Below are 12,596 nucleotides of genomic sequence, written 5' to 3'. Positions count from 1 at the left end.
AAAAACAACCTGTGCTGGGCTCGCACAGTCCCCATACAGTCAATAGGCGCTCTAGACAGTCTGTGTCTCAGAAAACAAGATCGTTTTTACAGATGTCTATTATTTGAGTGTTCAGCAGTAGTTTCTGAAACTGCTCGCTATAGTTCTTGCATCCCAGTGTCCTGCTGTGGTACCTAAGCATGGCAGAGCAGCCTGGAGAGCAGCCACGGCGCTGGAACCCATCCCACCGTTGCAGAGGCCCCACTAATGTGTTACAGCCATGTCACTTTTCATTACACATGTCAGCTTCCAGCACACTAGTCTGGCTTTTTAGCTAATATTGTGGGTTATAATTCAACTCTTTTTTCTCTGTCTCTCTTACTTGAGTAACCCTTAGTCTGAAATTGTTGTTATCAGGGCCTGTATTAAAAGTGAAAAGCGCAGAATATTTCTGTTTCATGGGAAAAGTCTGTCTAGCAAATAAGTCACTGTGATGGAAACGAAGAACCTTGTTGCTCATGTGGATAAAGAAAGTGTGTTGGTAATTCCCTGATCTCATTTGTTTGTGCTAGGTGCTAGAAAGAACAGCTAACAAATAAGTATCTTTTTAAAGCCATAGTGAAATAAATTTGCTCTTGTCTCTTGCTCTATCTTTGGGTCACAGGACATTCAACTATACCTTTAACAGGAAAAAAAAAGGTGGCTCAAAGGGTGGCAGATACAGCTGGAAAGGCACCACAGCTGAGTGAAATCAGTCATACCAGATTTCAGTGAGAAAGCACATGCAAAGCATTTTAGACATAGACAATGTTATTTTCATTTGAATAGCAAGCAGTCATCTTAACCTTGTGTCTCCTTTTATAGACTCTCAGTTTCCCATCGACATTGCTGCAGTAAAGGAAGATCATGATTTTCTTGACAAGGACCTTGTAGACCCTCTTTGCAGGTAAAAAACACCTGAAGTTTATTTTCCGATAATTTTAAAACGTGAGCTGATTTGTTATTGTTAGCATAGCAGCAGAAGCAGCAGCAGAGATGTTTGCTTGTCCATGTGAATTTAAGCAATGATATCTATAATGCTACCATTCTCAATTCATTTCTTTTATGGAAAAACCTGGAGTAGGACCCACTAAACTCATAGAAAACATTACATGATTTGGGAGGACCCAGATCCAATGGATTTGAAACACTTGCCTTTTAAGAAAGAACTAGTAGTAGTACAAGCAAACCCTGAATAAATGAAGGAGTCACATTTGATTTGCACATGAATAACTCTTATGTCCAAGCACAGGAGAAAAGATGAAACTTCATTGCACAGAATTCAGCAAGTACTTTCTCTGGCAGCAGGCGTGGTTTTCATGCTGCTGTAATTCCCTTGGTACTCTCTTTTTGGCACCAGTAACAGATGTGGGACCAGAACCCCACAGCACTACAGCTGCTACAACTAGTCACTGATCTGCCCCTCCCAGAGGGGTTTACTGTTTATCTAGCTTTTTATACTCTGCCTGTGATGAATATACTGTATTGCATTGCTCAAGTACTCTCCCCCAGGACTCAAGAAGCAGCAATTCTGTGGTAGTTTTGCAAAACCACATTGCAGAGGCATTGTTTCCCTCTTCTTTCTCCTGTGCTGAGTTCAAGCTGGATTCTGCTTCTCTCTTCTTTAGTAAGGACAAAGGAGCATCTGGCCCCTAACCAAAGAGGCTTTATTACATGTTTTGGAAACTTTCACAACATCATTATCAAGATAATTGGACAAAACTCTATTTCCCCTTCTGCAACTGGGGCTAAAGTCATCAGAGAGTAGATGCTGTTCCACTGCACACCATACTGTGCCTTGCAGGGATTAATGAGTCTGTGATGGAGGACTGCAGAGAGGGTTTCTGAGCACCACAGAATACAGGGCTGGAAGACAGTCTATCTAGTCCATCTCTCCATCCTGGGAGGTGCCCTCCTTCCTGGAGGATCCAGGTAATTCCTGGGCACAGCTGTCAGAATGCTTTCCCAAAACTGCCTTGCTGCGAGATCTACTTTGCATCTCATTTTATCTGTTACGAATATGGGGAATAGAATATTCTCTCTGTGTGTAGTAGGCTTTGTGTCTGAAGACAAATCAGAAGAAAATACCTGGATTCTTCAGTGATTACTCTCAAGGATGCCAGGGAGCAGAATAACTGTAGACTTGATCTATTGCTGTTCAGTATGGCCTGGTGGGAGGGATGGCTTTGCCCATGCCATGCCTTCTTTCCACACATACATACATCCCCTTGCTTCAGTCTGGTGTGGGGGAGGACACACTTTGCTGTAGTTTGGGAACTGGGAAGTAGTAGAAGGTTGAGATCTCTTCCTCTCTGCCATTTCCCTCAAAGCTGAAGGACCATCAGAAAGTGCAAGTATGCAAGTATGCAAGTCCCTGTCCCTTTGTTGTGAGAGCAAGTGGTGAGGTGCAGTCATTGTGGTGGTACTTCATTCATGGTCACCAGGCATCCAACACCTACGCAGCTAAATGTGAACAGCTCATCTCTTGCTCCTTCCTCTCTGTAGACTCATAGATACACCTACAACAGTTACACAAGGTTGATATATTAATGAAAATTTCTTTGTGTGAGCTGAACAGCTAGAGACTCTTTTTTCTTTTATTAAAATATGAGATTTTGAAAAACTAAACTAGCAGCTGGAGAGATGCACTTGTGACGAAGTGCTTTATATTTCATATATATATATATATATATATATATTAGCCTAAATCAAGCAATACTGCTGAGATCTGTGGTACATAAGTACAGGCACAGATATTTCCAAACTATTTTATTCAAATAGAAAGGGTTTTATGACTGCCTAGTAACTTTTTCTGTAATTACTTTATTCAGAAGACACTACCTGTTGACTTTAATTTTGGGGGCGAGCTTTTAAACAGTTTTGATCTAAAAAAAGAATAACACCTCATATACTAGCCAGGTAGAAATACAAGTATTAGGTACAGATTATGTTTTCAGATTGCAGACATTTAATTTGCTGTAAGTCAGCAGCTCCAATCCTTTGGTTGTGCGCAACCTGTAAAAAGTGATTGTGCCAAATGTCAAGATTCGAGTTCATCAGAAAAAGTCAACAATGCCAGCCTCTGGCCCCAGTACCAGCTTTGTTACTGTATTAGCTATCAAACCAACATCTTCCCAGTTTTCCAGTGCACTGGAAATCCTCACAGGTCAGCTGACCACTGTTGATGCTTTTCTGCCCTTGCTTTGCTCTGTGGTGGCGGTACTACAAGCTACATGCCAGCATATCATATGAGAGCCATAGGCTGTGATGCACTTTTATGAAATAGAAAGTTAAAAGGAGGTCAGTTATTACTTCTTTATGCACTGATCCCCAGGTCAGGAGCCAAACTTCCACTCTTCAAACACCCAAAACTCCCCTCAAAGCTATGCATGACCAAACCTTCACACTGACTAACAGTGCATTCAGCCTGTAGTGCTATACAAAATGGGGTTCTCTTTTTTCATTTGAAGGATAATTTTAAAGCTGGAATGCCAGAGTGGATAATCAGTTTGAGCAGAGTCTTAGCTCTGAATGGTAATGGTACTAGCATAAGCACTGAATTTCTCTGCTCTTGTGGATTGAAGTCAGACTCTCAACCTCATTTTATAATCAGTTTTCTTATGGCATTGCAGTATACAAGACAACATGAGGTACAAATGCAGAGGGACCTTTTATTTTTTTAAGGCAGCTGGTAGCATTTTAGTCAGAAAGCCTAAGACTCCCTGTTGTAAGATATTTCAGTGACCTTTTTGAGATACTCTAACACTCCTGCTGTTTTCAATATCATTTGAAAATTTGGCAGAGTAAAGAGCAAATTTGAGGCCTTTGGGTTAGAGGCGTATCTATCAAGAGATTCCACTCAGATTTTATTGAGTAACAAACAATAGAAAATTGCCATGCAATCTGCAGGCGAATGCTGTCAGCCTGCCAAAATAATAATTGGGCATGAAAATTTTATAGCTGGATCTCTGTGTCATTTCCAAAATAGCAGCAACCAACTCTGCTCTGGGAACTTTTGTGGGCACTGTGATAAGAGGGTGAGAAGGAAAACCCAAGCCATGTTGTTCTTTTTGTATTCACATAAATATACTGACTGAGAATATAAAGAACAAGCCTGTAACAGTCTGATCCATAGTACCCTCAATCAAGCTCTTAATATTTGACCTGTGTCAAGCAGACAGCAACCTCTTTTTCCATAGCTAGTGTCTCTTAGATAGCTTATATATAATCCAAAGTTCACTGTACAAAGGACATCCTACTATTAGAGTTTTGAAGTGGTGATTGTACAGCCAGTCCTGTCTGCTGAGTTACGTTGCTGTAGGTGCTGTTAGAGAGATGAACATGCAGTACGGAAAGCCCTGCTCTGAAGTCAGTAGAATGGCTCCCATTGACCTCAAGTAGAGTTGACTCACCTTATGTGAGCACGTTGCCTATAAAGCAACTCACTCACTTGTAGCCATGACAAAAAGTGGTAGGAGTAGGAAATATTGTATTCTCTTCATGCACAAAGCTGGTGGAGCAGGGATGTGCCAGTGCCATCTTCTCACACCAACCCCACCGGTACTGGGAGGACCCTTATTCAGTGCTCAGACTTCAGCAAAGTGAAGCATGAGGATCTGGATGTCCACTTCCCAAATTCCACAGCACAAAAGAAGCCAGCTAGGGGCATGTATATGCAGCACCTACACTTGGCTAGGAATAATGATGAAACAAATAAATAGTATCATGTTTCCCTCATAGGGGAGTTTATGGAACCATATCATGTGTTTGTCTGGTCACGGTCCGTAAGGGAGAACATTTGCACATCTGCAGAGGTAGGAGACACTGTGCTGTCCATGCAAGCCCTCCCCACGGTGCCTTCTCCTGCGTGACCGGTTGGTGCCCCAGCTGCATTCCCCACCATCTGCTCGGAAGCAGCTGCAGGACAGGTCGAGGGGAATGCAGGGAGTTCCAAGTCACTTTAAAGTGGTCTTCCCATTATCTGGATGGCTCTTCAAGCAGGACAACAGGTCACCCAGGAGGTTTCTCAGCTAATCAGCTCCTGCATTACTACAAGTTCCTATGTATTTCTAAACACTGCTAAGTGCTGTACAAGATGCTAAAGCCAGAGATTTCCTGCTTCTATATAACTTCCATCATAAGGGTTAATAGGTATAGCACTGCAGCTGGGATCCAGAACCCTAAATATATGTTCTTAGTGCCATCTCAAATCTCCTAAGATATCTCAGACTTCTCCATGGGCTGGCTGGACCAAGGGGACCTGCAGCAGCTGAAGGCCAGGCTTGGTACTCCAGGGGATCAAAAATAGCACCATACATCTCTGTTTGGGCACCTGAGTCACTCTGCTGGTGTTAATGTATTGTTTCAAGGGACACTTTTCAACAAAGACATGATATTTCACCACAGAGATAAGTGTTAAACCACAGAGGCAGTGCTTACCTGTGATGACCTGGAGAGGAAATAAAATTAACATCAGTGAAGCACTAGCTGTAGCAAATATTTTGCAGGCTTCCCCTGAAAACTGCAGAACTTTCCAGATGAGTGTTGAAATACATCCTAGATGATTTGTTTTTTATATAGCCATGTCTCTTGTACAAGCTTATTTAATGTGTTTTTTCCTACTTTTTCTCAAGTCCAGATTCTGTGTTTTGCTAACATTACAAACAGGCAGTCTTTTCCCATGTTTTTAAGGAGTGACGTGAAAGTGTAGTGTTTTGCTTACTTCGACTGGGACATTAGTGACAGCCTTTTGTAGATAAAGACTTTTATTTTTTGTTTTCTGAAAGATTTTCTGAGGACTTGGCTGTCAGTCATGTAACAACTTTAAGCAGATGAGAAAAGCTTTCTGCCACCACTGGCACATCAATGAAGCATAAGAAGTGGAAACAGACTAGCTTTGATTGGAGTTGTTAGTACCAGGCAAACTCACAAATATGATCATTAGTTCTCTAATTTCACTGGCAAATCATTCCACAGCACTGGTAAAGCCCCAGAAAGCAGGCTGATGTTCTGTAGATGGGTGAATTTAAAACCTGAGGTTGAGCCCCTGGCACCCAGTAAAAAGTAGTTTTGTTTCTGATGGAGCAAGTTCGTCGTAGCAAAACCAGGTTAGAAAGGAGCCAGGACAATGGTGTGGCTTCCCAAGCCTCCAGTTTAATCAAGGATATTCACTTTTATGGAGATGACCGCTCAGTTCCTACTGAAATGATCTTGCTTTTGGATGTCGTTAGTGGGAAGGTGATGGCTTTGGGCGGTCTTGTTGGTTTGATCATATGCTTTGTACACTTTTCTATGCTGAAGAAGGAGCCCTTCTTAATATAAAAGCCATGACACTTTCTGCTGTCGGCTGGGCTTGTGCAGAGGTACTTGGGTGCAAACAGGGCAGAGGGTACATCAAGGGCTGTTGCTTCCTTGTCTTCCCACTCCTGAAGTGCATGGCTCACTCCTTGGTTTTTTGAAGGCAGATGACAGTGTAGCGAATGGAAGGAGCACTGATCCCTGTATTTAAAATGTTTCATCCTACATCTTAACAACTGCAAACAGGCAATAGGTATTGAGGGTTTTTTATAGACTGCTGAGGAAGCAGTTGCAGAGATCCCCTGCCAGGGGCTGTTGTGGAGAAAGGGGGCCGTGCCGCAGCCCTCGTTCTCAGGGGAGCTTCTTCAGTGCTGCTCTCCTGGAGACAATGGTGGTGGAGCCGGTGGCTTGGTGTTCAGAGTTGGTGAGCAGGCTGAAAAGAGGCAGTTGGTTTCTCAGGATTTCTGAGCCTCTGGGCATGAATTTAGCTGATGCCTGTGTCCAGGTCAGCCTTGCAAGACACATTTAGGTGAAGGAAGCAGGGAGCAGTTCCCTGACCCTGACCTGGCTGCTCACCAGGTAAAGTGTGAGGACATAACCGGAGCTTGATTCAGATAGGCAGCTACAGGCACTCAGGTGACAAGCAGCAGCATGTCTGTGTTGAAATGTGGCTACAAACTTGTCCCTCCAGCACAGTCCTGCTAATGCAGAGGTATAGGGACTCAAACTGAGTCTTTGGTTCACCTCTCGGTCCAACGATAGAAAGTCAGGCTGGAGTCCTTCGAAAATGTGTCTGTGCCTCTGCCTACTTAGAATTTATACTGAGATGCAAATGTAAACATTTTGCACTCAGAAGAAGCTCTGAACATCATTCAGTCCCAGGGCCCCAAGAAAATGCAACTTTGGGTTAAGAAATTCCATGTTTGAGCAAAAGATGAGGTTTGCAATAATAGATGTAATCCCTGAGGAGGAGGATTTGTGAGCAGAAGACTGAAGATACAGCTGCAGAGCCACAAAGCCTGAAATTTATTACAAGAACATTACTATCATGCATGCGGGGTGTGCTTGTGCATGCATTATACTCACATTAATATGATGAGCACATGACTTTTCTGATATGGCGTAACAAGTTTGCTGGCTTGAGTTAAGGAGGAGCGTTTTATCTACAAATGAGCAGGTGATATTTTGTAAGGATTTTTTTTAAGGAAGATCCACATTTGGTGGGCTGGTTCTTTATTAGTGGTAGCAATTTGAAAGGTTTTCTAATATTAAAAGTCCCGGGGAGGAATATATTACTGCCATAATGTTCTTATGGTATGTGAAAGATAACATCATTCATGTGATAGTTTTTTTCTTGTGTCCTTGTAACTTATCATATACATTTCAGAAGTTATCAGTTCTGCAGATTTGCAGCCTCTTCCCGAGGCCCAGAAGCCAAAGGGGCAGCTCTGGCTGCAAAGGCACAGGAGACGCAGGCAGCCTGCAGAGGATTGGGGTGGGCACAGGGTTTTCTCACTCTGCCTTTCCTTATTTTGAAATTCAGCCCTAAATCTGGAAAATGTTCAAAGGCAAGCACATTTGACTCTGAGCCTCTGGTTTTAGAAGATGGATGGTTTAATGAATCAAGACCTTTAAGTATAAATAAAAACTAATCAAAAATTATGCTTAGCATGGTAGGTTCTCTATTGAAAGAGCATGTTTTCTTGTCCTCTTTCTCTGCATATGGACACACACACATTCATTTTCCATCTTTATTTTGCCACTATTTTCATGGGATAGCCTTGAATTTAAGGAACAGAAGCCTTACAGAGTCCCTGATGACATAATTACAGACACAGTCAAAAATAATTTAAAATATTCATTTAAAGATGTTAGATTTGTTACATTTGTGGTTTTAATCTGTCTATAAGATCCACAGGTATGGGAAAGGAAATACTAACTGTAGAGAAACATTTAACTAACTGCTAGAAGTTCTTCTTTATGTCAACTTTTTAAACCCCCTAATATCAGCCTTAAATAGTTGTAGATCAGTTATGTTATGGTCCTTCAGAAGGCAACTTACCTCCTTCCTCTCCTGACATTGTCCCATCTATCATAAGAGCTGTTTGTTTATACCTGTTTCCTTTGCTAAGTACTTAAATTTATATGAATTAAAAAGTAGTATATAAACCTGGCTACAAAGTAATGTGAACGTCTTATAGCCTGGAATAGTATGACCAGTATTGTTTCTGAAGCCTGTTGTGTGCCATTAGCACCCTACAGGCAGATAAGAGAAAAGCTTTTGAACTTATGAAAAGTCATGCCCTTTAATCAGGTGCTGCTAATCGTTTGAATTTGCTTTGCCCTGTAGACGACTGAACACACTGAACAAGTGCGCCTCAATGAAACTCGATGTGAACTTCCAAAGAAAAAAGGTAAGGAAACTTCACAAAATGTGCTGGCTTTGCCCCAGCTTTTGTGATAAGACCTCCACAGTTTAGTCTTTAAGTCAGTAATGCTCTTAAAAGTAAGTTAAGTGTATTTGACTTTGAACTTGTGTGTCAGCATTATCTGGACACATGACATTGTGAATTGCTAAATCTTGAAATTATAAATAAAATAGAAAAAACAGTGACTAATATAGCAAGAATACTACGTGTGTTAAAAGGGCACATGTAGTACTTAAAACTTTACGTATGTGCAACGCAAGTTAGCGGGTGCAGTTTCATTAGGCTGGATTGTTTGCCAATGCCTTGTGAGTACACAGTGGAAAATCCTGCTTTAAAGAATGGAAGTTGCTCAGATGAAAACAATGGCTTTTCTTTGTTTCTTGTCCTGACTTATTCCTGGTTAAGAATATGAAAATAAACTCTGTCATCCTTATAAGCTGCTGTGTAATATAGGAATTATTTGAGCTTAAAGGGTTTCGGCAGGGACTGCAGAAAGTGCCTATTGATTTTGAGTTTTGTAACATGTCCAGTGTTAACTGTTGAACGTTTGGTTTTCTGCTCTCAAATTCCCCCAGGCCCTTCAGTAGTGTACAATGGTAGTTGTCAACTCTCAGAAATCTTGGGTGTCTGTTTTTCCTTCCTTAGAGTGTTTGTCTAATGTTTTTTAAACACTACCTCCGAGAGTTGCATTTTTGGTGTCTTAGCAGATGCAGTCTATTCATACTCTATTCACTCTTTGAGGCAACTTGAACAAAGAATGGTTTTAATGTCCGGATATTCTGCCTTCGGCACAGGCCCATTTGTTCTTCTATGTTTATAGCCTCTTTAGTTTGCGTTTTGTCCATTTACTGGAGCCATGGGGACCACTTCTCTTCACTGCTTCAGACCTTATGGGTTTTTCTTGTCTTTGATAAGTGCCAACACTTTCCACACCAAACACGTACATAACACCTGGGAGAAGGAACAGTAAAATCCCCTGACTATACAATAACTTCATGATTTGGGCAGGTAGGCACCACAGGAGGAAGCAGAGGTCCTTCAGCAAAAGCTAACTCAATCGATTGTGTTGTTGACCTGCTTGGAGCAATGGCTGGTTTATGTCCATGTGCTCATGTACTTGTGCTCAAGCAGAGATACGGGAGTTGCACAAGAGACAGAATTACAAAAAGCAACATATAGGTGAATGCTGATTGTCCTCTGAAAGTTCTGTTTAGTTCCTGTCCTTCTTCTCTTCAACAACTATTTTGGGTTTGGTGTGAGGTATGTATGCTTGCTTGCTTTCTTGCTTGTTTTTTTTAAGTGTCTGACTATGTTGGATTAAAAAACCGAGGATTTTGTTGTTATATTTGTTTTAACTTTTGCTGCTACTCCTTCCTGTTCTCAATGAATTGAAGCCCTCAACTGCTCTCCTTGGAGATGACCATTAATTTGCTAATGGAAGTGAGAATGCCCTACTTGGCACTTTCAGGGGTATAGAAGTTGGTTGGGTCCCTACCTGCACGAGGCCAGAGAGAAGCAGAGCACAGAAAAAATGTAGAGAAAGAGGAGAGGAAGAAGATTTGGGATGACAGATCCACAGCATGTGAAAGCAGAAGAGAACGTAGGGGAGAGGAGAACAGGGGAAAGAGACTGGGGAGGAGAGACTGCTGACAGACGTAAACCTAAATGCAAGTGTAAAAGCTGGAAATTGGGGCTGGAATTGAACACTGAACCAAGTACACTTATTTTTGCTGCAGATACTGCCTTCCCTAATACTCTCTATGGTGATCTAAACAATGAAATGCAAAATCAGGTTGCTTTGGAGGTTCAGGATAGCAGGCTTGCAGCTGCTTGAGAGATTTAACAAAATATGGCCAAGCGAGCTACTAGGCAAGGTTTTGTGAAAGCCAGCACGGCGTGAGTGCTTCCCCAGCCCGCGCTCCCACCCAAACCGTTCACACTGTGGGCTGCTATCTTCCTGCTGGCCTCATCGACATGCATACAGAAATCCTCGTGTATGTGCTGCAAATATGTCTGTAAGCGATTTGGACAGACAGAGATTAGCCTTTGGATTAACTGCCTTCTGCAGCTGTCGATTTATGAGAATTCCTGCCCCCAGCTGGAAAAATGTGGCAGAATTCCACCGCAAATAAACCCGTTTTTTGCCTTTTGTTAGCATCCCTCTGTATCTCAGGAATGTACATCCCTCAGTCAAAAAGCTGTACTATTTTAAATCAACTGTGACAAATCTGTGAATCAAAACCTCTTTCTCTTTGGCAAATGTTATCAGTCACTCCTCGAGAAACTTGCCCCTTCTCGTCTTCCCAAACATAATGGTATTAAATGGACTTTTGAATATGCTCCAAAGCCATGCACTTGATTTCACCCAAGGTCAGTAGAAGTATATAGTCACAGTTACAAGATGCCTGCTCCGCCTGCGTAAGATGAATTGTTGCTTTCAGACCTACTCTTGATCCACTGTCCCCATAGATGGTGACATGTCAGTTGGCAAAGTGCTCTGCATTTTTTTAGGACAGTCTTGTTTGTCAGGGTACTCTTATATCTAACAAGAACAGTAGGTCATTCAGGATGTTCGTGGCTTCCAGAATTTCTACTGATTCCATCAAAAGAAAAGCACATTATGTCACAGGACTCGCAGTGCAGCCGAATTTGGAGTGAGTCACCATGGCAGCATTTCAGTATCCAGATACTTCATTTGTCTGATTTTGCTTCTGATGAAACACAAGCATGTTTCATTACCAAAAAAAAAAAATTAAACAAACAAACCCCAAAAAGCTAAACTTCTTTTTTTTTCTTCTTCTTTTAGCTGCAAATTTCAGCACCAAAAACTCTATATTTTCTGACTGGCTCTTGGGCAGAATGCAATCCTATCTTTGTTGTGGTTAGGGGCAAAACTTTTTATTATCAATATCCATTTCTGCTCATCTCTATTTTTTAAAAAATCTTAAAACTTTTTTTCCTCTAAAAGTGATTTAAAGTACTGAATTTACATTTATTTCTGTCTCCTACTCTGTGCTCTCCTTTTGCTGTTTTTTACAATGTCTCTTCCACTTTGGCTAGTTTAATTGATTCCAGCTTGTAGGAAATTCAGGCTAAATCCTGTCAGTTCATACAGTAATGTCAGTGCAGCTACAGGGATCTATGTCAGCCAAGAATCTTCTTTAAGGTCCCTTTGGCATATTGGGATGTACAACAAATAAAAAAGTAAAATTTTATCCTATTGGCTGATGCCATCAGTGCTTCAGCAGTGGAATGCTTTGTAGATATAATTACCACTACTAAATATTTGGAAGTACATACCATTATGGTTTTTAAAATATCTACTTTGTGGCACTACTAAGACCACAATAGCTGGATTTTTAAGTGTCTGAGTCTGTGCAGTCCTTCAGTCTGTGTATGCATACAGCAAACTGTGGAGCTGAAACCAAGATAGAGCTGTCTGGTGTGCCATTTCTCCCCTGCAGACACAATCGCCAAAGCAGTATTAGCCTTTTCTAGCCCCTTTCCTGTCGATTCACTACCTGCTTAATTTTTCTGTCTAGCTAGCTACAGAACTTAAATCTCCATTCATTTCTGTGAATGAACTTCAGCTGCACACCTCACTGTTAACGGATTAAAAAGGAATTACTAAACTCAAGAATTCATAGCTATATTTTATTTTATGGTTTGGACATGATCTAAAACAGCTGGCCAACCTGAAGTGATAAACTGACAAAAGCTTATGGCATTAGTGAGACCTGGCACACTACTGATCCAAATCTGCATCTTTTGAGGTTTCACATTATTTAAGGTTTTTGGGATTCTGGTAAAAATTGTTTTACCTTTTTCAATTAAACAGGCCAGCAGAGAGCT

General features: G+C 41.4%; 2 protein-coding genes across 10 annotated transcripts in view; both read left to right on the top strand.

The window, feature by feature from the left end:
- The window catches only part of LOC139827249 (uncharacterized), a 343,678-nt gene extending 334,269 nt beyond the window's left edge, over nt 1-9,409 (top strand). Inside the window, exon 2 of the mRNA XM_071804800.1 lies at nt 9,392-9,409. The gene's annotated coding sequence lies outside the window, so the exon portion shown is untranslated. The remainder of the gene's footprint in view (nt 1-9,391) is intronic.
- Nucleotides 1-12,596, top strand: part of STARD13 (StAR related lipid transfer domain containing 13) — a 309,147-nt gene that overhangs the window by 270,041 nt on the left and 26,510 nt on the right. For all 9 annotated transcript variants that reach the window (XM_071804769.1, XM_071804759.1, XM_065829818.2 and 6 more), the window contains 2 exons: nt 844-925; nt 8,666-8,729. In XM_071804769.1, coding sequence (XP_071660870.1) covers nt 844-925; nt 8,666-8,729 — 146 coding nt within the window. The remainder of the gene's footprint in view (nt 1-843; nt 926-8,665; nt 8,730-12,596) is intronic.

Source organism: Patagioenas fasciata, chromosome 1 (genome assembly GCF_037038585.1).
Source record: "Patagioenas fasciata isolate bPatFas1 chromosome 1, bPatFas1.hap1, whole genome shotgun sequence".
Lineage (NCBI taxonomy): Eukaryota > Metazoa > Chordata > Aves > Columbiformes > Columbidae > Patagioenas > Patagioenas fasciata.
The sequence above is the reverse complement of the archived record's forward strand: the minus strand, read 5'-3'. Positions and strand labels throughout refer to the sequence as shown.